Here is a 25148-nt window from a genome sequence, read left to right on the forward strand (position 1 = left end):
TAGAACAGCTCCGTAATCAGATCGCAACGGTCTCTTAAATGATCTAGGCTGCCACACTTCTCACAGGAGATAACTTTGATGCAGAAAGAATCCACACACAGCATCAGTAGCCTGTGAGGACACGCAGTGTTCGGCGTCATCATCAAAGTGCCTCTGTCTCTCTATCCTCTGAAAGTAGCGTTAATTGATGGCCTCGAGTAACTTCAACTAACGAAGAAAAACCGAACATTTTTCTAATTCAACTCCAGTTGATTGGAAGCCCGCGGAGAAATCAGCTCAAGCCTCCAGGGCACATGGATGTGCGTAGCTGAGCAGGTAGTCACCACGCGATTTGGATTTGGATTTTGTGAAGTCTCCAATTCTGTCATTTATCAGTTAGGCTATACGATACGGGTATTTCGGGTTTGCCTGCTCCTGGTTGCTAGAGTAGGCTACGCAGTGACAATGCACTTTTGGTCCTGAGGCAGAACCCCACGTCACTATTTTAGGAAAGGAGCATTTGAAATGGAACCTGTTGTCAATGTTGATTTATTGATCACGAGGTGGTTCTTCCAGTCACTGTTTTGGGATAGTTTTATCTTTACCATAAAGCATGGCAATATGATCCGATATGAGGAAAGGAATCGGTAGTAAATAATTGCGCAATGGACACAAATTATGCTGTGCACAGTGTTACATCTCTGTTTGGTTTAATTTGTTGATCATTGCCTGCGTTCAGATCCCCACAGCGCGAATCAAGTGAGTGAGTAGCCTTTTTTTCTCCCGGATCCTCAGCTGTGTTGCTCTCCTCATGTATCCCTCTGTCTTATCGACGACTCAACACAACACATTGTGAATCAAATGGAAATTACTTCGGTTGATGTCTTCTATTTCTGAGCTGTATTTCTGGATTCCACACAGCCAATTGATTATGTGAGAATGGGGGGATGGTTCGTTGTTAAAAATAGCCTGACACTTGAGGATGAGGCAGCGAGATGAACAGGTTGCTGCTTACTGAAACTTACTGGAAGCAAATGCGAAAATATGCTTCACCCGCATCTAACCTCTCGTGGATCTGTTCACTTCTCTTTAAATCTTCCAGGAATGCATGATACACAAGCTGAAAATACTGCATCAAACATTTTCAGATTCACAACGAAAATAATCGAACATTCTTTTGCCAAATGTGTTTAATTGAATTCGTTATAAAAACGTTGACTCTTGGATAAGAAGACAACAGAGGACTCTAGCAGCTGCTTGTTGATGGCACTACGCGCCGGGAGGACTTGGTTTGGGCAGGTTTTGCGCAGAGTGTCTCGGCTGCAGGGCTCGTGGTCCCGGCGATCGAGCAGTATCCTGTGTCTCTCTGCGAACCCGGAGCAGCATCTGGGGACCTGTTACAGGGATCACACACATAGCAGTCTCCACTACTGCTCCTCCATCCAGCGCACCCACCGTCACCAACACGCGCCAGTCTGTCCCTCCTCTTCCAGCCGCTGCCAACGCTTTCCCGATTGCTGCGCAGCCTTCCCGGGGGATACGAGGGGACATGAGCCCCTCACTCGCCGGTTCCTGGTGGTCATGAAGCGGCAGAACGTGCGGACCTTGTCCCTGATCATCTGCACGTTCACGTACCTGCTGGTCGGGGCCGCGGTGTTCGATGCCCTGGAGTCAGATTTCGAAATGCGGGAGAAAGAACAGCTGGAGGCAGAGGAGAAGCGTCTCCAAGGGAAATATAACATTAGCGAGGATGACTACCGCAAACTGGAGACCATCATTATGGAGGCCGAGCCCCACAGGGCTGGGGTTCAGTGGAAATTTGCGGGATCTTTTTACTTTGCTATCACAGTCATCACCACCATAGGTGAGTCTGCAGTCTACATTCCATGGAGGTTTAATTGCGTAATAGCATTACGCACAACCACTGTGTCAAGATAATGTAATTTATGCGGTGATATAAAGTCTATAGCCTAATCACAGTCAGGGCCGTGGATGTTGGGTGGTGAATAGGCTACATTTTAAATAGTTACATAACTTATAACCACTATATAGCACAAGGAATTAAAGTCAACACAGCATTGTGCAGACAAGTGTTTCACTAAACCTAGTCCAGCAACATGTAGTCTATACCCACTTCCCGGTATTAACCCTTAAAACCTGTTCATTATGCAACATAAATTGTTTTAGAAAATGTCGTTTTAGCTAAATAACTCTGGTATGTTAACAGGCGAAACAAAATGATGATGCAATAACAGTAAAATGCCACCTGTGCACAATGTTTCTGCACATCAACTTTATAGATAATAAAAACAGCATTACTACCATCAGTAGCAACAAAATAATGTGTCTGTCTATCTAGATAAACGGACAATTTCCATTATACATTTCAGCTGCTAATCAATTTAATGAGTAAAGATAAGTAGCCTACACATAAAAAAAGCAGTCCTATAGGTTACTGTATGCAACCATTCCCTCGAGCACCACATTGCACCATCAAATTAGGAGTAGCCTACCACGCCACTGAGATAGGCTTGAACACATTTTTGGAAATCAAATAATGATAGCCCTACATGTATAATAATTTCAACTGCACGACTGTTGCTGCATCTGCATTGGTTACCCCTGTAGAAAACAGGTTTGAATCCTTTACATTTCCGTCATGATTTAATGACAGATCGTGCAAGTGGTAGGTTACAAAATGTTGTGATTGATAACGCTTCAACACAAAAAAACTGAGGCATCAATATGTTTACATTCACACGAATAATTCGATACTAAACTGATTATGGCAGAAGGCCGAGTATGGCATTAGTCATGTAAACACTTTACTCTGCTTATCTTAATTGGTGTACGGTCATAATCGAAGTAAGAATACACCAATTAAAACACCTGGTTTTCTGAGCAATCTATCCAATTATTAGGACATGTATACAGTTTAATCGGCATTCCAGCTGTGTATTTGATCTGCACATGTGCCAGCACCAGGTAGCCAAGTTTCCCTCTTATGTGCAAGTGAATAGTTTCACATACAAACTTTATGTGTCCGAATTTAGAATCAAATAGTCTTCACAAAAATAATTGTCACTGTGGTAGAGCGTTTCTTTTGATTGGCGATTGTCTGCATTTCCCATCAGCCTGATTTCAGATGTAACAGGATGTAAACAGGATTATTACGGAAATCGTTCTTCTTGCAAAGCATGTATTAAACGAACTATTATATTAACCTGACTATCCACAATAATCCCATTATTGTGTGCATGTAACTGTATCTGAAGTTCATTCTGTCAGCTGTTGCTGCAGCTTGAACATGAGCTGAGCTGAGCTGCACGTGGTGCTGAAAGGACAGGTCCTCGAGTTCCTGCGAGCTGCGCTGCCTACAGTCACGTCATGGGGGAGGATCTGCAGGCCATGCACGAGCAGCCCGAATAAAAAGTCCATTACCTTTTCTCTGCGAAACGATCAGGTCCTTTTCCTCAAACGAATCTTAGCCTGAGGTCACTATATCCAATTTGATAGAAGAAAACAGATATTTATGCTGTAGGATATACATGTAGAAAGGCCTACAACTTTAGCACACATTCAGAGTAGTCTGGTTCCTTTTATGTCCAGATTTGCATGGCCTATATTTCGTTTAGGGCCTACAATGAACATGCTAGTTAATTGATTGAAGTGGAATTGCGAACTTTAAAGTGAAAGGTCTAGCCTCCTTTGATCTCGCCACAACTTGGACATCTCTTTAAGCTGCTCTCATCCCCAAAACAATGGGTTTTAGGGTGAATAAACATTTCTGTAAAACAGGACAAAATCATAATGGTTTTTGTAGAGGACCAAGAAAAGACAGGCAGTATATTAGAGAGCATTGTTTCTACACTGAGAGTAGGACTACATTTTAGCCTATTTTCATTTATTATTGTTATATATATATTTTAAACATTTACACTACTGGTCAAAAGTGTTAGAACACCTACTCATTCAAGGGTTTTTCTTTATTTGTACTATTTTTTTTTTTACATTGTAGAATAATAGTGAAGACATCAAAACTAACCAAACCAAAAAAGTGTTAAACAAATCAACATATTTTTTATAATTGAGATTCTTCAAAGTAGCCACATTTGCCTTGATGACAGCTTTGCACACTCTTGGCATGTTGAAGCACCTTTGGCAGCGATTTCAGCCTAGAGTCTTCTTGGGTATGACGCTACACACCTGTATTTGGGGAGATTCTCCCATTCTTCTCTGCAGATCCTCTCAAGCTCTGTAAGGTTGGATGGGGAGCGTCGCTGCACAGCTATTTTCAGGTATCTCCAGAGATGTTTGATCGGGTTCAAGGACATTCAGAGACTTGTCCCAAGGCCACTCCTGTGTTGTCTTGGCTGTGTGCTTAGGGTCGTTGTCCTGTTGGAAGGTGAACCTTCGCCCAAGTCTTAGGTTTTGAGCACTCTGGAAAAACATCCCCACAGAATTATGCTGCCACCACGTCCTTCACCGTAGGGATGGTATTAGCCAGGTGATGAGCGGTGCCTGGTTTTCTCCAGACGTGATGCTTGGTATTCAGGCCAAAGAGTTCAATCTTGGTTTCATCAGACCAGAGAATCTTCTTTCTCATGGTCTGAGAGTCTTTAGGTGCCTTTTGGCAAACTCCAAGTGGGCTGTCATGTGCCTTTTACTGAGGAATGGCTTCCGTCTGGCCACTCTACCATAAAAGGCCTTATTGGTGGAGTACTGCAGAGATGGTTGTCCTTCTGGAAGGTTCTCCCATCTCCACAGAGGAACTCTGGAGCTCTGTCAGATTGACCATCGGGTTCTTGGTCACCTCCCTGACCAAGGCCCTTCGCCCCCGATTGCTCAGTTTGGCAGGCGGCTAGCTCTAGAAAGAGTCTTGGTGGTTCCAAACTTCTTTAATTTAAGAATGATGGAGGCCACTGTATTCTTGGGGACCTTCAATGCTGCAGAAATGTTTTGGTACCCTTCCCCAGATCTGTGCCTCGACACTATCCTGTCTTGGAGCTCTACAGACAATTCCTTTGACCTCATGGCTTGGTTTTTGCTCTGACATGCACTGTCAAATGTGTAACCTTATATAGACAGGTGTGTGCCTTTCCAAATCATGTCCAATCAATTGAATTTACCACAGGTGGACTCCAATCAAATTGTAGAAACATCTCAAGGCTGGTCACTGGAAACAGGATGCCCCTGAGCTCAATTTCGAGTCTCTTAGCAAACGGTCTGAATACTTATGTAAATAAGGTATTTCTGTTTTTTAAATGTTAATACATTTTTACAAAATTCTAAAAACCTGTTTTCACTTTGTCATTATGGGGTATTGTGTGTAGATTGATGAGGAACATGTTTTTATTTAATCAATTTTAGAATAAGGTTGTAACGTAATAAAATGTGGAAAAGGTGAAGGCGTCTGAATACTTTCTGAATGTACTCTACATATTTATAATCACAATTTAATTATAGCCTACAGTAGTGGATTTAATACCACTGTTTTCAGCAGTGGCATTTTGAGACTGTGCTTTCACATGAGCTATTAGTGCTGTGGCACTGAAAGAACAACTCCTGGCATTATCACCTGTTTTTCAACATTTATGTTTGGCTGTAGATTGTCTGCTTGAGTTATAATGAGTTTACATGCCCTGCCTCATACCTGCTTTTCTGGTTTCAACAGATGGGGAATGTGTTAGGTGCCTGTTATGTTTGAATAATACAAACATGTTAAGCATATATTCTCCCATGAATCAGATATTATTCAAATATTGCTGTAGCCTACACTGTAAAACCATCAAATAAAACCAAATGTTATTTGTCACATGCTTTGTAAACAATATATGTACTTAGGGGCCCTTCCCAACAATGCAGAGCAAAGAAAATATGAAATAATATAAAAATATAAAAATATAAACACAAGGAATAAATACACATTGAGTAATGATAACTTAGCTATATCACGGGGTACCAGTACCGAGTCCATCTGCAGGGGTACGAGGTAATTGAGGTAGATATGTATTTATAGGTAGGGATAAAGTGACTCGGCAACAGGATAGATAATAAACAGTAACAGCAGCATATGTGATGAGTCAAAAGAGTTACTGCAAAAAGCGTCAATGCAGATAGTCCGGGAAGCTATTGGTCTATGGCTGGAGATTTTGAAAACATTTTTTGGCCTTCTTCTGACACCGCCTGGTATAGAGGTCCTGGATGGCAGGGAGCTCGGCCCTAGTTATGTACTGGGCCATACGCACTACCCTCTGTAGCACTTTGCGGTCGGATGCCAAGCAGATGCCATACCAAGCGGCGATGCAGCCAGTCAAGATGCTCTCAATGGTGCAGCTGTATAACTTTTTGAGGATCTGAGTGCCCATGGCAAATATTTTCAGCCTCCTGAGGGGAAAGAGGCGTTGTCGTGCCCTCTTCACGACTGTGCTGGTGTGTGTGGACCATGATAATTCCTTAGTGATGTGGACACATGAAACATGAAACATGTGACATGTTTATAACCTAAACGTCAGTGTTTAAAACTTAAACATTAGGCATTTAGATTTGCCAATAAGTGTTCTCATCTTAAACACAGGCATTTAGAATGCAAGATTAAACATGATAGTCAGCTTTTTCCATTCAGTTTCAAACCAGGAGAACACCTATATCTCCTAAGTGTTCAGATTTTAAACACTAGTGTTTACTTTCCCATTGTGGAGTGCATTTATACATTAGAAATTGATGTGACTTTCCATGCCATTTATTCAGATCAGTGTTAGGAATGTCTGTCACCTTACCTACCTTTCAGCACAACTGAACAGGACATTTGATTCAAGAAATCTTTTCAATCACGTGGTGTTGTTACTCGGCTATGTTGACATAATTTCTGTTAACTCTCTCAGAGTGAAAAAGATGTGGGAAGGGCCTCATTATCATATTTCCCAGCATGCTTTGTTGCAGGATGATTTTTAGAATAGTTTATTTTAATATCTGTTTCCTCATGCACATTGACTGATTAATTGATCTTATACTATACAAAGATAAATAAATAAAACAATTCTAAACTAATACAATCTTTAAGGGGTTGGACTTATTGCACCTGTTACGGACATGGGTGTTCCAGTTTAGATGGTTTAGGTAGTCTTGTTTGTTAAGTCCTCACCATAGCAGTCACTCTGAGAGGAGGTTGTGGGTGATACAATATCCAAATTGTTGGGTATCCTCCCTCTAATCACTTCACAAACCAGCGTATTGTGACTGGCAGGTCTGATGTGGCCCATGAGCCAGGAATTTCAGACCACAATGTTGAGGATACCTAGCCCATAACTAAAGGCCTTGTGACATGTATAATATGTTGTCATAAAGGGTTTACTTTTAATTGAAACACATTCACTTAGGCAGTCACTTGGTGAAGGCTTCATGAATATAATTTATTGAATGCAACAATCTCTGTCACTAACAAACACAGTCATGGGTGGGTATCCCTCACATTCACTCGAAAGGCAGGCTGGGAAATATGCAATATGCAAACCACTTTACACCCTGTTAAAATAACACCCCCAGTTTTTTTGTGTTGAATAAACGTGTTCATGTGTTTAAAAAGTGTTACAGCGAATATAACATGTTCTGGTGTTTACAATCTAAACACTGTGATGCGTTTTCATTGAAATTCTAAATGCCTTGGCGCGTTTAAAAAGTGTTACAGAAAAGTGTTTAGTCATGTGTGCAGATCCGAAACACTTGGTTTTACAATGTACCTAGATAGATAGGTATGGAAACTCAAATTATATACAACTGTTATTACATTGTAATTACACTGTACGAGATACGTTCCACAAATAAATAATTTACATGGATGTAAGCCACAACGTAGCAGTTTTGACTATTTGTTTTTCTATAAAAACGTTCTGACCATCTGTTACATCACGTTGCAGATCCAGTGAAACCTGTTCAAAGACACGCAACACAGCCTGCTGTACAGAGGCTACAGAAAGCAGCTCCACTTGCTGATTCATTACACATTATGTCATAACCCATGAGCCTTTCACAAAGTGTGTTGTTTATATGGGGGAAACAATCTTCCCAGCTCTGCAGATTTTGCTGCGAAGAGACAGAATCATTAGATAATTTGTTTTGGTACTGTCCATTTGTAGCTTGTTTTTGGTCACAGGTCCAGGAATGGCTTGGAGCAAACCCTGCAGATAGCACTACTGGGTGATCTGAAAAGTCAGAGTCAATCGATCAATAATATAATAATACTTTTAGCAAAAATGTTTATTTTCAATTTACAATCTGTAGAAACAATGAGAATAGAAGGGTTCAGAACTTTTGTGAAACATCACAGTACAGTTGAAAATTATATGGCAAATAGAAATCCAATATGGATGGTGTTAAGAGATAGATAGGAGGTGTTGAATGGAGCTGAAGGATGGGACTAATAACAACTAACAACAACTAATAACAGCAAGATAACTAATGTAAAGCATACTGTGTCCATAATAAGTACAGTGAGGGAAAAAAGTATTTGATCCCCTGCTGATTTTGTACGTTTTCCCACTGACAAAGACATGATCAGTCTATAATTTTAATGGTAGGTTTATTTGAACAGTTAGAGACAGAATAACAACAAATAACAACTGACGCTTAAATTTAGTGAGGGAGATAAGAGTCTCCAGCTTCAGAGATGTTTGCAGTTCGTTCCAGTCATTGGCAGCAGAGAACTGGAAGGAATGGCGGCCAAAGGAGGTGTTGGCTTTGGGGATGACCAGTGAGATATACCTGCTGGAGCGCAGACTACGGGTGGGTGTTGCTATGGTGACCAGTGAGCTAAGGTAAAACGGGGATTTGCCTAGATTGCTTCTGTGGACAGGTGTCTTTTATACTGGTAACAAACTGAGATTAGGAGCACTCCCTTTAAGAGTGTGCTCCTAATCTCAGCTCATTACCTGTATAAAAGACACCTGGGAGCCAGAAATCTTTCTGATTGAGAGGGGGTCAAATACATATTTCCCTCATTAAAATGCAAATCAATTTATAACATTTTTTACATGCGTTTTTCTGGATTTTTTTGTTGTTATTCTGTCTCTCACTGTTCAAATAAACCTACCATTAAAATTATTGTCACGGCTGTCGGTGAGATGCGGTTGAAGAAGTCAGGCGCAGGACACAGAACTCTCGGACACGTACTTTAATCCCATACTGAACAATAGAATACAGAAATAACTCCACGCAGGGAGGAAATAACCTGCTCACTAATGACATACGTGAAGGGAAAACAATCACACACAATGTCCTGATGAGAGACAGGGGTAATATAAGGGCAACAATCAAACATAATGACGAACAGGTGTAAACAACACAGACAAAAGTAAACAGACACCGATAACATCGAACGGCAGCAGCTAGTACTCCGGGGATGACGAACGCCGAAGCCTGCCCGAGCAAGGAGGAGGAGCAGAATCCGTGACAGTACCCCCCCCCCCCCCCCCCTTGACGCGCGGCTCCACCCCGGCCTCGGGGACGGCCAGGAGGACGCGGAGCAGGGCGAGTCGGATGACTCCGGTGGAACTCTGTCAACAGGGAGGGATCTAGGATGTCCCTCCTAGGGACCCAGCACTGTTCCTCCGGACCGTACCCCTCCCACTCCACGAGATACTGCAGACCCCCCATCCGACGCCTCGAATCCACGATGGAACGGACTGAGTACGCCGGAGCCCCTTCGATGTCTAGTGGGGGCGGAGGGGCCTCTCGTACCTCATTCTCCTGGAGTGGACCAGCTACCACCGGCCTGAGGAGAGACACATGGAACGAGGGGTTAATGCGATAATTAATAGGCAGCTTTAACCTATAACATACCTTGTTCAATCTCCTCAGGACTTTAAATGGCCCCACAAACCGCCGGCCCAGCTTCCGGCAGGGCAGGTGAAGGGGCAGGTTTCTGGTCGAGAGCCAGACCCGATCTCCCGGTGCATAAACCGGACCCTCACTGCGGTGGCGATCGGCGCTCGCCTTTTGCCGTCTGATGGCCCGCTGCAGATGGACATGCACAGCGTTCCATGTCTCCTCCGAGCGCCGAAACCATTCATCCACCGCAGGAGCCTCGATCTGGCTCTGATGTCAGGGTGCCAGAACCGGCTGATAGCCCAACACACACTGGAAAGGAGTAAGATTAGTGGAGGAGTGGCGGAGTGAGTTTTGGGCTATCTCTGCCCAGGGAATATACCCCGACCACTCCTCCTGCCGGTCCTGGCAGTAGGACCTCAGAAACCTACCCACATCTTGGTTTACTCTCTCCACCTGCCCATTACTCTCAGGGTGAAAACCCGAGGTAAGGCTGATCGAGACCCCCAAACGTTCCATAAACGCCCTCCACACTCTAGAGGTGAACTGGGGACCCCGATCAGACACTATATCCTCAGGCACCCCGTAGTGCCGGAAAACGTGAGTAAACAGGGCTTCGGCCATTTGTAGGGCTGTAGGAAGACCTGGCATAGGGATGAGACGGCAGGCCTTAGAAAACCGATCCACAACGACCAAGATCGTGGTATTCCCCTAGGAGGGGGGAAGGTCCCTGACAAAATCCACTGACAGGTGAGACCACGGCCGTTGTGGAACGGGCAGAGGTTGTAACTTCCCTCTGGGCAGGTGTCTAGGCGCCTTACACTGGGCGCACACCGAGCAGGAAGAAACGTAATCCCTCACGTCCCTGGCTAAGGTGGGCCACCAGTACTTCCCGCTAAGACAGTGCACTGTCCGACCAATACCAGGATGACCAGAGGAGGGTGACGTGTGAGCCCAATAAATCAGTCGGTCACGGACCTCGAGCGGCACGTACCTCCGTCCCTCTGGACACTCTGGGGGAGTAGGGTCGGTACGTAACGCCCGCTCGATTTCCGTGTCGACCTCCCACACCACCGGTGCCACTAGACAAGACTCCGGTAGTATGGGAGTGGGCTCAATGGACCTCTCCTCTGTGTCATATCGTCGGGACAGGGCGTCTGCCTTAACGTTCTATGACCCTGGGATATACGTGATCTTAAATACAAACCGGGCAAGAAACATGGCCCACCTAGCCTGACGAGGGTTCAGTCTCTTCGCTGCCCGGATGTACTCCAGGTTACGATGGTCAGTCAGAATGAGAAAAGGGTGGTTAGCCCCCTCAAGCCAATGTCTCCACACCTTCAGGGCTTGGACCACAGCTAGCAGCTCCCTGTCCCCCACGTCATAATTGCGTTCCGCCGGACTGAGCTTCTTGGAATAGAAAGCACAGGGGCGGAGTTTTGGAGGCATGCCCGAGCGCTGAGACAGTATAGCACCGATCCCCGCCTCGGACGCATCCACCTCGATTTGGAACACCAAAGAGGGATCCGGATGTGCCAGCACCGGAGCTGAGGTGAACAGGTCCTTCAAATGACTAAACGCCCTGTCCGCCTCAGCCGACCACTGCAAACGCACCGGGCCACCCTTTAGCAGGGAGGTAATGGGAGCTGCTACCTGTCCAAAACCCCGGATAAACCTCTGGTAGTAATTGGCAAAACCCAAAAAACGCTGCACCTCCTTTACTGTAGTTGGAGTCTGCCAATTACGCACGGCTGAAACGCGGTCAATCTCCATCTCCACCCCTGACGCAGACAACCGGTGTCCCAGGAAGGAGATGGACTCCTGGTAAAACAGACATTTCTCTGCCTTCACATACAGATCATGCTCCAACAGTCTACCCAGCACCCGACGTACCAGGGACACATGCTCGGTACGTGTAGCGGAGTATATCAGAATGTCATCAATATACACCACTACCCCCTGTCCATGCAAATCCCGGAAAATCTCGTCCACAAATGATTGGAAGACTGAAGGAGCATTCATTAGACCGTATGGTATGACGAGGTACTCATAGTGACCCGAGGTGGTACTGAATGCTGTCTTCCACTCATCTCCTTCCCGAATGCGCACCAGGTTGTAAGCGCTCCTGAGATCCAATCTTGTGAAGAAGCGCGCCCCGTGTAATGACTCCGTCATACTAGAAATCAGAGGGAGAGGATAGCTGTATTTAATAGTGATCTGATTGAGACCACGGTAATCAATACACGGGCGAAAATCCCCATCCTTCTTCTTCACAAAAAAGAAACTCGAGGACGCAGGAGAAGTGGACGGCCGTATGTATCCCTGTCTCAAGGATTCGGTGACGTATGTCTCCATAGCAGCCATCTCCTCCTGAGACAGAGGATACACATGGCTGCGAGGGAGCGCAGCGCCAACCTGGAGGTCTATCGCACAATCCCCCTGTCGATGAGGTGGTAATTGAGTCGCCTTCTTCTTACAGAAGGCACGTGCCAAATCGACATACTCAGGAGGAATGTGCATTGTGGGTATTTGGTTCGGACTCTCCACCGTCGTTGCCCCTACGGAAACACCTACACACCGCCCCACACACTGATCAGACCATCCCTTGAGAGCCCTCTGTTGCCATGAAATGTTGGGGTCATGAGATGTTAACTAGGGAAGCCCCAACACCACTGGAAACGCAGGAGAGTCAATTAAATACAACTGTATAGTCTCCTCATGACCCTTCTGCGTTTTCATCTTCAGTGGCGCTGTGACCTCCCTAATCAATCCCGACCCCAAAGGCCGGCTATCTAGGGCATGGATAGGGAAGGGCACATCGACTGGTAATATAGGGATTCCTAACTTATATGAGAAATGGCGATTGATAAAATTCCCAGCTGTGCCTGAATCGACTAGCGCCTTATGCTGGGAGTAAGAAGAAATCTCTGGAAACACAACTTGAATACACATATGAACAACAGAGAGCTCTGGGTGAGTTGCGGCCTTACTCACCGGGAATGACTTATCCATGCGTTGCCTGCTGCCTCGAATCCGAGGAGACCCTCCCCAGCACCGAACCGCCGTGTGTCCTCGGCGGCCACAGTTGGTGCAGGGGACAGCCTCCCTCCTGGCCTCCCTACTACCAGCACCCCCGAGCTCCATAGGGCTCGGCTCGGAGGTGCTGGGGGATGGAATGGACGGCCCCAGCTCCGGACGTCCGCGGGTAGCCAACAGGGTATCCAGGCGAATCGACATGTCCACCAGCTGATCGAAGCTTAGGTTGGTGTCCCTGCAGGCCAACTCTCGACGAACGTCCTCTCTTAAGCTACACCTGTAGTGGTCGATGAGGGCCCTCTCATTCCATCCCGAATTGGCACTCAGAGTCCGGAAGTCCAGTGTGAATTCCTGCGCGCTCCTCCTCCCCTGTCTGAGGTGGAATAGACGCTCACCCGCCGCCTTCCCCTCCGGGGGATGATCGAACACTGCCCTGAAGCGGCGGGTGAACTCCGCATAGTTCACAGTAGCGGCGTCTATCCCTCCCCACTCGGCGTTGGCCCACTCCAGTGCCTTGCCGGACAGACAGGAGATGAGGGCGGACACGCTTTCGTATCCCGAGGGTGCCGGGTGAATGGTTGCCAGGTAAAGTTCCACCTGGAGCAGGAAACCCTGACACCCGGCTGCGGTGCCATCATAAGCCCTCGGGAGCGAGAGCCGAATCCCACTGGACTCCGGATGTGAGACGATAGGAGTGGCCGATGGTGGTGGTATCGTTGGAGGAGGTGTGGGCAAACCTTCTCTCTCCCATCGTCCCAAAGTGTTAATCACGTTATCCATGGTGGCACCAAGATTTTGTAGCATCGCTGCCTGTTGTAGGACGCGCTCCTCGAGTGATCCGGTCGGTGCCGTCGCTCCTGCTGACTCCATGTTGTGGTGTGTGATTCTGTCACGGCTGTCGGTGAGATGCGGTTGAAGAAGTCAGGCGCAGGACACAGAACTCTCGGACACATACTTTAATCCGATACTGAACAATAGAACACAGAAATAACTCCACGCAGGGAGGAAATAACCTGCTCACTAATGACATACGTGAAGGGAAAACAATCACACACAATATCCCGATGAGAGACAGGGGTAATATAAGGGCAACAATCAAACATAATGACGAACAGGTGTAAACAATACAGACAAAACTAAACAGACACCGATAACATCGAACGGCAGCAGCTAGTACTCCGGGGACGACGAACGCCGAAGCCTGCCCGAGCAAGGAGGAGGAGCAGCCTCGGCAGAATCCGTGACAATTATAGACTGATCATGTCTTTGTCAGTGGACAAATGTACAAAATCAGCAGGGGATCAAATACTTTTTTCCCTCACTCATGCATAGGTTATAGGTTGAGAGCTTTTGTGAAAGAGCACAGTTAGAAAGATATGGCATATAGAAACAAACCGGATGGACATCATGAAAATGATCAGAGCGGTTGAGGGTAGAGGAAGTTCAGGAGTAAAAACAAACAAAGTAGAATTATTGTAAAATTGACTGTGTCCCTAAAATGTATATAGTATGTTGTTCACTAGTTTACTCCAATTAGGGAAGGGGTGGTGGGGTTGGAAAGTAATAAAGGGAAATCAATATTTAAAAAAAAGGATATGTATACAAACGTCCTTTTTTCAGGACCCTGTCTTTCAAAGATAATTTGTAAAAATCCAAATAACTTCACAGATCTTCATTGTAAAGGGTTTAAACACTGTTTCCCATGCTTGTTCAATGAACCATAAACAATTAATGAACATGCACCTGTGGAAGAGTCGTTAAGACACTAACAGCTTACAGACGGTAGGCAATTAAGGTCACAGTTATGAAAACTTAGGACACTAAAGAGGCCTTTCTACTGACTCTGAAAAACACCAAAAGAAAGATGCCCAGGGTCCCTGCTCATCTGCGTGAACGTGCCTTAGGCATGCTGCAAGGAGGCATGAGGACTGCAGATGTGGCCAGGGCAATACATTGCAATGTTACACCAGGAACGCACAATATCTTCATCAGTGCTCAGACTGTCCGCAATAGGCTGAGAGAGGCTGGACTGAGGGCTTGTAGGCCTGATGTAAGGCAGGTCCTCACCAAACATCACCGGCAACAATGTCGCCTATGGGCCCAAACCCACCGTCGCTGGACCAGACAGGACTGGCAAAAAGTGCTCTTCACTGACGAGTCGCGGTTTTGTCTCACCCACGGTGATGGTCAGATTCACTTTTATCATGGAAGGAATGAGCGTTACACCGAGACCTGTACTCTGGAGCGGGAATGATTTGGAGGTGGAGGGTCCGTCAATATCTGGGTCGGTGTGTCACAGTATCATCGGACTGAGCTTGTTGTCATTGCAGGCAATCTCAACGCTGTGCGTTACAGGGAAGACATCCTCCTCCCTCATGTGGTACCCTTCCTGCAGGCACATCCTGACATGATCCTCCAGCATGACAATGCCACCAGCCATACTGCTCGTTCTGTGCGTGATTTCCTGCAAGACAAGAATTTCAGTGTTCTGCCATGGCCAGCGAAGAGCCCGGATCTCAATCCCATTGAGCACGTCTGGGAGGGGGGAGGGGGGGGGGGGGGGGGGGGGTGTGTAGAAGTATTACTTTATCCTATCCCAGGTATTCCTTAAAGAGGTGGGGTTTCAAATGTCTCCGGAAGGTGGTGAGCGAGGGTGAAGAGTGGGGTAACATCTCACAGCAAGAACTGGCAAATCTGGTGCAGTCCATGAGGAGGAGATGCACTGCAGTACTTAATGCAGCTGGTGGCCACACCAGATACTGACTGTTACCTTTGATTTTGACCCCCCCTTTGTTCAGGGACACATTATTCAATTTATGTTAGTCACATGTCTGTGGAACTTGTTCAGTTTATGTCTCAGTTGTTGAATCTTGTTATGTTCATACAAATATTTACACATTTCTTTTTTTGCTGAGTTGATATGCATGTATATGTATTTGTATGTATGTGTATATGTATGTGTATGTATGTATATGTATTTGTATGTATGTATGTGTATATGTATGTGTATGTATGTATATGTATATATATATATATATATATATATATATATATATATATATATTTGCGAGAAAAAAAACATATGGGCGATTGGAAGTGATGCAAACAATTACATTGATGAAAGTTACAATCTATCTACAATATTAAAGCTGATCTACCCCCAAAGAAAAAAAAAGTATGTTGTCGTACAATCCAGGAGAAATAGAAAATATTTCTGGGGTGCATTCAAAATGTGGAGGCGTGGAAAATGAAGGTAGCATAGCCTACAAACACGTACACGCACGCACGGACGTACACACGGACACACACACACACGGACACACGCGCACGCACACACACACACACACACAAGGCAATCACATAGGCCTAGGTAATGATAATGATTATGCATAGGTAATGGTGACACTAATGCTGTAATGCATTTGGAGTAAAGCTGAAACAAATTACATTTAGTAAACCCTAGATAATGGGTGTCAAATAAAATTGCTACCGGGGCCAAATTCGGTCTTTAACGAAGTCTGGAGTGCCACACTGATTTTACAAATATATTTCCTCGCAGTCCAAATTTGCTAAAGATAGAATTTTCGATAATCCCTGGCTGTCTCGCTTTAATTTAGGTGATTATTAGGTCCATTATAATTTCTACACAGTTTTGATTTTGGTTTTAGTCATTTAAAAGTATATAGAGTTTATTTTTTATTTTTTACACAATCCAGCCGCGGGCCTTATGTGGAAATTCAATTATACAGCAGTTATTACATTGTAATTACACTGTAAGAGACACGTTCCATATACAGATAAAGAAAGAGTTTATATGGATACAGGCCACACTGTAGCAGTTTTGACTAACTATTTGTTTTTCCATCCAAACATTCAGCAGGAGGATGAGTCACTTGACTTGACTGACGAATTGCCATGTGAGGGGTTAAAAAAAACAACCTCAACACAAACGGTACTCATTATGTACACAAGGCTGATAATGCTGTATCCATAGGCTTTACATTGTGCACGTTCATTTATACATGAATTAGTATTCAACATGTCGTCTCCTCTTGGTTTAGAGCATTTCAATCTTCCTGCTACACAACTATGTCTGTGTCAATAACTGATTTCAATGGTATTGCTACACTTTGCACTTCAAAGTAAATCTCTGCTCTGTTAAAAGTACACTCAAGAAAAACTATTTTTATTTATCATAGTGATTAAGAAGTTAAACAAATAAATATTCCCCACCAACATTAGACAACTAAACAGAAAAAACTCAAATTAATTAAATATATAAGTAAGTCAGTGATGAGAGAATAGTCAGATTAACTGAAAATTGATACAGACATGGTGGTGTAGCAGGAAGATTGGCACGCCATGAACCAAGAGGTTGTGAGTTCAAATCCCAGGTGCGGACATGTTGAATAATAATTACTGTATAAATGAGCATGCACAATGTGTGTCAAATATGTAAGTTGAGAACATTTTATGTTACAATCAGTGTGCGTAACTAGTTACACAGCCTTTTTGGGGGGTAAAATACCAACAATATTTGTTTGTTTGTTGAATGAACACATAAGACAAATTGAGAAAATACATAATTTTAAATTGATAGAAGTTTTCTCAAGTTGGAGCTAAGTTTCGGCCAACTAAAAATATTAAGTTCAGGTAACACTTTAACCGAAAAGTTGAGTAAACTAAAAAAGGCTGTGGAACCAGTTACTTAATAATAATGAGTTGAAACAACTAGATTTGTGTTTTTTTTTTGTACACTGTGTGAGTGTGTGTGTTTGCGTGTGTGTGTGTATGTGTGCGTGCATGCATGCATGCGTGCACAACATAGGTGAACAAAGAAAGTCGATATCCACAAGTCTGGACACAGACCTGTCATATTGATTTTGAGAAGTCATTCGAGAGAGAACAACTACAGACTCCAGTAAATGTTTTACTGTAGAAATCTGTCTCTGCTTGTTGTGGCGCTGCTTGTTGTGTGTAAAAATAAACCAAAACTGTAGAATTATGCCCTGAATGTGACTGGTTTAACCATAGTTGATATCAAATAAATCAAAATAAATAAAATAAAATCATCATCATCATCACCATGGCCACCAACACTGCTAAATGCTAGTAATCTATAAGTAGCGTGTGATCATCCTGATTTAGGAGGGGAGATGAGCGCATGTGAGAACAGCTGTAGCGACGTGGTTGTTGCCGTGGAGACACTGCATGCCGTGTCGTTGAGGTGATTCTGTTCTGTTTGCAGTTCTAACTCACGTTTCCACTGTGTCCAGATTGGCCTGGGGGTTGATTCCACTCATTTCTCTGACTAATTGCTTGGAAAGTGAAGACGTTTCTTGGCTCTGTGCATTAGTGTGTGAAGAAAGACTACATAGACAAAGGGTGCTTTGGTAATAGATGTGGTTCAAATGGTGAACCACACTCACGTAACTATATTGAACAAAAATATTAACTCAACATGCAACAGTTTTAACGATTTTACTGAGTTACAGTTCATATAAGGAAATCAGTCAATTTAAATTAATTCAGTAGGCCCTAATCTATGGATTTCAAATAACTGGGAATAGAGATATGCATCTGTTGGTCACAGATACTGTACCTTAAAAAAAGGTAGGGGCGTGGATCAGAAAACCAGTCAGCATCTGGTGTGACCACCATTTGTTTCATGCAGCGCGACACATCTCCTTCACATAGAGTTGATCAGGCTGTTGATTGTGGCCTGTGGAATGTTGTCCCACTCCTCTTCAATGGCTGTCGTGCATGTCAATCCAGAGCATCCCAAACATGCTCAATGGGGGACATGTCTGGTGAGTATGCAGGCCATGGAAGAACTGGGACATTTTCAGCTTCCAGGAATTGTGTATAGATCCTTGTGACATGGGGCTGTGCATTATCGTGCTGACAGATGATGTGATGATGGTGGATGAATGGCACGACAATGGATCTCAGGATCTCGTCACGGTATCTCTGTGCATTCAAATTGCCATTGATAAAATGCAACTGTGTTTGTTGTCCGTAGTTTATGCTTGCCCATACCATAACCCCAGCACCACCATGGGGCACTTTGTTCACAACGTTGACATCAGCAAACTGCTCACCCACACAACGCCATAAAAGTGGTCTGCAGTTGTGAGGCTGGTTGGACATACTGCCAAATTCTCTAAAACGATCATGCTGTTTTATCAGCTTCTTAATATGCCACACCTGTCAGGTGGATGGATTATCTTGGTAAAGGAGAAATGCTCACTAACAGGGATGTAAACAAATTTGTGCACAAAATCCGAGAAAAATACGCTTTTTGTGCGTATGGTAAATTTCTGGGATATTTTATTTCAGCTCATGAAAAATGGGACCAACACTTTACATGTTGTGTTTATATTGCTGTTCAGTGTAGTTTACCGGAGACCTAAGGCCTTGCATTAGCTGCACAAAATAAGCTTTAGCTACAGCGGTGTGCAAGAGACGCGGATTTGTCAAATCCCATGTCTAGCAGAAACTCAATGTTGGGGTCTGACCTGCTGAGTCTGTTATGTACAGAGACAGAGACTACAGTACAGTGATGGATCACGCACAGGTTACTACAGAGGCTGCGATGTTGCATTTTATTACAGGCGTTGTCCCAAATGACACCTTATTCTCTGTTTACTGCACTACTTTCGACCAGGGCCCATATGTATCCTGGGGTGTAAAAACAGTTGTAGAGCTTTTCTTTGTAGTGATTTCTGTCCTGTGATTAAATCATGCATTTGAATTGGTTTCATGAGTAATGGGGTACACTGGTGAAACATGACATGGACACACATCATTAGTCACAAAGCACTCACTTCTTCAAAAGGCATGGTCATGGTACAAAATGTATTAGTCTAACAGGCATTTTACATTTAATTCACTCAAATATATAGCAACAAAATGCCGCTGCTAAATCAAATTTCAAAAAGCTGTTTATATCTTACTCTAATACAGCTAAATGTGAAAACTGTGTATATAGATCGACATCATGCAACACAACAATATCTTTAAAGATCTGATGACTCTGTGTGAGATAAAAGCTCCCATTGCCTTGTGTGTGTGTGTGTGTGTGTGTGTGTGTGTGTGTGTGTGTGCGTGCGTGCGTGTGTGTGTGTGTGTGTGTGTGTGCACGAGTACCTGAGAGTAGGACAGGTGAACTGACATTCTTATTGCTTTCAGAACAATAGCTTTTATGGGAGCCAGGAATAAGCTCTTTGAAGCGCTGTGCTGCTTTTGTGTGTCACGACTAGTTAGATTCACCAATACAAACACTGCCCACATCTTTCTACCATAACAACAACTACTGGACCTATTAAAGTCTGAGCAACAATCATGTTCTGTATACAGTCGCTTCAATAGACAGGGGTTAAGGACTGTCAATGAGGTGCAGGTCAGCACAGTCTGATTCACTGTCACTCAATTACACCCTTAGAAAAAAGAGTTCCAAAAGGGTTATTTGGCTGTCCCCATAGGATAACCCTTTTTGGTTCCAGGTAGAACACTCTGTAGAAAAGGTTCTACGTGGAACCCAAAAGGGTTCTACCTGGGACCAAAAAGGGTTCTTCAAAGGGTTTGTCACTCCCTGACTCAGAGGACGCTTATATGTTGAGTCAGGGTGTGTATATTCCTTGTTGTGATTTTCTATGTTGTATTTTCTATGTTTAGATCTAGTATGTCTAGATCTATGTTGGCCGGTGTGGTTCCCAATCAGAGGCAGCTGTCGCTCGTTGTCTCTGATTGGGGACCATACTTAGGCAGCCTATTGGCACTAGTGGGTTGTGGGATCTTGTTCCGTGTTAGGTATGTTGTTTGTGTACGTTGGACTTCACGTTTCGTTTGTTGTTTTGTCGTTGTGTATTCGGTTCAAATAAACATGTATGCATATCACGCTGCGCCTTGGTCTGACCCGTCTATGAACGAACGTGACAGAAGATCCCACCAAACGAGGACCAAGCAGCGTGCCCAGGAAGAGCGAATAGCCATGTCACAGGTGGGCAAATGGTGGTCATGGGAGGAGATATTTGCGGGGAAAGGGCCATGGGCAAAGGTAGATGCCCAGGCAGGAGAGGAGCAACGGCAGCACAGAGGAAGCCGGTCGAGGAAGAAGCCTGAGTGACAGCCCCAATATTTTTTTGGGGGGGGGGGGGGGGGGCTAAGAGGGTGGTTGGCGGAGCCTAGGGTTAGAGCAGAGCCAACTCCCCGTACTCACGCGAGAAGGCGTATGACTGGGCAAGCTCCATGTTATGCGGAGCTACGTCCTCGTAAAACTGACTATCCTACCGATCCTTGACTTCGGCAATGTAATTTACAAAATAGCCTCCAACACTCTACTCAGCAAATTGGATGTAGTCTATCACAGTGCCATCCGTTTTGTCTCCAAAGCCCCATACACTACCCACCACTGTGACCTGTACGCTCTTGTTGGCTAGTCCTCACTACATGTTCGTCGTCAAACCCACTGGCTCCAGGCCATCTATAAATCACTGCTAGGCAAATCCCCGCCTTATCTTAGCTCATTGGTCACCATAGCAGCACCCACCCGTAGTCTGCGCTCCAGCAGGTATATCTCACTGGTCATTCCCAAAGCCAACACCTCCTTTGGCCGCCATTCCTTCCAGTTCTCTGCTGCCAATGACTGGAACGAATTGCAAAAATCTCTGAAGCTGGAGACTCTTATCTCCCTCAATAACTTTAAGCATCAGTTGTCAGAGCACCTTACCGATCACTGCACCTGTACACAGCCCATCTGAAATTAGCCCACCCAACTACCTCATCCCTATATTGTTATTTATTTTGCTCTTTTGCACCCCAGTATCTCTATTTGCACATAATATCTTGCACATCTAGCATTCCAGTGTTAATACTATTGTAATTATTCTGCACTATAGCCTATTTATTGCCTTACCTCCATAACTTGCTACATTTGCACACACTGTATATATATTTTCTGTTGTATTTCTGACTTTATGTTTTTTACCCCATATGTAACTCTGTGTTGTTTTTATTGCACTACTTTGCTTTATCTTGGCCAGGTCGCAGTTGTAAATGAGAACCTGTTCTCAACTGGCTTACCTGGTTAAATAAAGGTGAAATAAAATAAAAAAAGTACTGTGTCGCCAGTGCGCCGGCACAGGCCTGTACGTCCTGTGTTTGCACCACGCACGTGCCGTGCGAAGATGGGCATCCAGCCAGGACGGGGTGTGCCGGCTCAACGCTCCTGGTCTCCAGTACGCCTCCTCGGTCCCGCGTATCCTGCGCCAGTTCTACGAGCTGTATCGCCAGTGCGCGTGCACAGCCCAGTGCGTCCTGTGCCAGCGCCCCGCACGTGTAGTGCGAAAGTGGGCAGCCAGCCAGGATGGGTTGTGCCAGCTCTCCGCTCCAGACCTCCAGTCCGCCTTCGCAGTCCGGTCCGGCCCGTTCCTGCTCCTCGCACCAAGCCAGTGGTGCGCGTCGCCAGCCCGGCCCGGCCTGTTCCTGCCCCTCGAACCAAGCCAGTGGTGCGCGTCGCCAGCCCGGCCTGGCCTGTTCCTGCCCCTCGCACCAAGCCAGTGGTGCGCGTCGCCAGCCCGGTCCGGCCTGTTCCTGTCCCTCGCACCAAGCCAGTGGTGCGCGTCGCCAGCCCGGCCCGGCCTGTTCCTGCCCCTCGAACCAAGCCAGTGGTGCGCGTCGCCAGCCCGGCCTGGCCTGTTCCTGCCCCTCGCACCAAGCCAGTGGTGCGCGTAGACAGCCCGGTCCGGCCTGTTCTTGTCCCTCGCACCAAGCCAGTGGTGCGCGTCGCCAGCCCGGCCCGGCCTGTTCCTGCCCCTCGCACCAAGCCAGTGGTGCGCGTCGCCAGCCCGGCCCGGCCTGTTCCTGCCCCTCGCACCAAGCCAGTGGTGCGCGTCGCCAGCCCGGCCCGGCCCTGTGCCTCGCACCAAGCCAGTGGTGCGCGTCGCCAGCCCGGTCCGGCCTGTTCCTGCCCCTCACACCAAGCCAGTGGTGTGCGTCGCCAGCACGGCCTGTTCCTGCTCCCCGCACCAGGCCAGTGGTGCACGTCGCCAGTCCGGTACGGCCCGTTCCTGCTCCCCGCACCAAGCCAGTGGTGCGCGTCGCCAGCCCGGTCCGGCCTGTTCCTGCTCCTCGCACCAAGCCAGTGGTGCGTGTGTCCAGTCCGGCATGGCCCGTGCCTGTTCCACCGGTGCCCAGTTCAGCTCCGGTCAGCTGCTCCACTCCGGAGCCAGAGCAATCCGCTTCACCGGGGTCCAGTCCAGCTCCGGTCAGCGGCTCTAATCCGGAGCCAGAGCAGTCCGCTCCACCGGTGCCTGATCCAGCTCCGGTCAGCTGCTCCACTCCGGAGCCAGAGCAGTCCACTCCACCGGGGTCCAATCCAGCTCCAGTCAGCGGCTCCACTCCGGAGCCAGAGCAATCCGCTTCACCGGGGTCCCGTCCAGCTCCAGTCAGCGGCTCCACTCCGGAGCCAGAGCAGTCCGCTCCACCGGTGCCTGATCCAGCTCCGGTCAGCGGCTCCACTCCGGAGCCAGAGCAGTCCGCTCCACCGGTGCCTGATCCAGCTCCGGTCAGCGGCTCCACTCCGGAGCCAGAGCAGTCCGCTCCACCGGGGTCCAGTCCAGATCCGGTCAGCGGCTCCACTCCGGAGCCAGAGCAGTCCACTCCACCGGTGCCCAGTCCAGCTCCAGTCAGCGGCTCCAGTCCGGAGCCTGAGCAGTCCGCTCCACCGGTGCCAGGTCCAGCTCCGGTCAGCGGCTCCAGTCCAGACTCAGACGTCAGCCCCTCTCCAGGTTCGGGGTCTCCCACACCAGGGTCCAGACAGGGCTTGGAGTATAGTGGGAGGAAGGAGAGGGGAAGCAACGCGCCGAGGTCTAGACCAGACCAGGGGCGCAACAGGGAGGCGAAGAGTGAGAGGTCGTCACGCCCTGAGCCGGATCCGCCTCCGAGGCGGAATGCCCACCCGGCCCCTACCCTGTTATGTGTATGTTGTGCGTTCGGAGTCCGCACCTTTGGGGGGGGGGGGGGTACTGTCACGCCCTGACTCAGAGGACGCTTATATGTTGAGTCAGGGTGTGTATATTCCTTGTTGTGATTTTCTATGTTGTATTTTCTATGTTTAGATCTAGTATGTCTAGATCTATGTTGGCCGGTGTGGTTCCCAATCAGAGGCAGCTGTCGCTCGTTGTCTCTGATTGGGGACCATACTTAGGCAGCTTATTGGCACTAGTGGGTTGTGGGATCTTGTTCCGTGTTAGGTATGTTGTTTGTGTACCTTGGACTTCACGTTTCGTTTGTTGTTTTGTTGTTGTGTATTCGGTTCAAATAAACATGTATGCATATCACGCTGCGCCTTGGTCTGACCCGTCTATGAACGAACGTGACAGGGTTCTCCTATGGGGACAGCCAAAGAACCCTTTAAGGTTCTAGATAGCACCTTTTTTTCTAAGAGTGGGGCTATGTGGAGTGGACCTCAGTATTGTAAAAAATACCTCTCTTGAAAAACCCTTCTCTCTATGTCACCTAACACAACATATACGTTCACATCTCATTCATGTGATGTGGTGACGTTAGTAGCAGTAGGTGGGTTTCCAATCAAGAGTGTGTATGAATAATTTAAAGCTGCGTTATGTTATGCAGTGTTTGGTGGGTATTATAAAGTGTGTGTGTGTGTGTGTGTGTGTGTGTGTGTGTGTGTGTGTGTGTGTGTGTGTAGGGAGGTATGTGTGAAGGCATCATGCAGAGTGTAAACGTTTACAGATTCCTTAATAAGAACCAGTAGGACTCCCAGCTCTAAGCCTCATCCCTGTCAGGCATCATGTCAAATAGTATGTCATGTGTTTACCCTGGCCATATCTCTCTATAGGCCATATGCTGCTAATTTGTACAGCAGAGAGGTGATGTACCATAGGTATGACTGATGGAGCTACACCGTCACAGCTGATTCTCTGAAATGGCACCCTATTCCCAACATTGTGTAATACACCCTATTCCCTATCGGCCCTGGTTTAAAGTAGTGCACTATATAGGGAGTAGGGTGCCATTTTGAACTCTGTTTCTCATCTGTCTGCCAGCGTGATGACAGCATCTAGTGTGGAGAATGATGACAGTGGACACACAGTCTCTTCTGTCTGCTGCCAGCGTGATTGACAGCTCTCGGTAGCCAAAGGCACTTCACAGCTGCACTCTGTCCCCCCCTCCATACATAGCTGTCATCTCCTACAGCCACATGAGCTGGACCATAACATTGACAGGGATTGTTTGGGGTGTGTGCGTGTACTGTGTGTGTGTATGGTGTGTGTGCGCATGTGGAA

At 46.4% G+C, this 25148-nt stretch overlaps 1 protein-coding gene across 1 annotated transcript in view; it reads left to right on the forward strand.

The window, feature by feature from the left end:
* Positions 1–1242: 1242 nt before the first annotated feature.
* kcnk9 (potassium channel, subfamily K, member 9) overlaps positions 1243–25148 on the forward strand; it is a gene marked incomplete at both ends in the record, with an annotated part of 39818 nt that continues 15912 nt past the window's right edge. Inside the window, one exon of the mRNA XM_084157268.1 lies at positions 1243–1843. Within this exon, the coding sequence (XP_084013394.1) occupies positions 1243–1843 (601 nt within the window). The remainder of the gene's footprint in view (positions 1844–25148) is intronic.

This window comes from Coregonus lavaretus (assembly GCF_964263955.1).
Source record: "Coregonus lavaretus genome assembly, chromosome: 3".
Classification (NCBI taxonomy): domain Eukaryota; kingdom Metazoa; phylum Chordata; class Actinopteri; order Salmoniformes; family Salmonidae; genus Coregonus; species Coregonus lavaretus.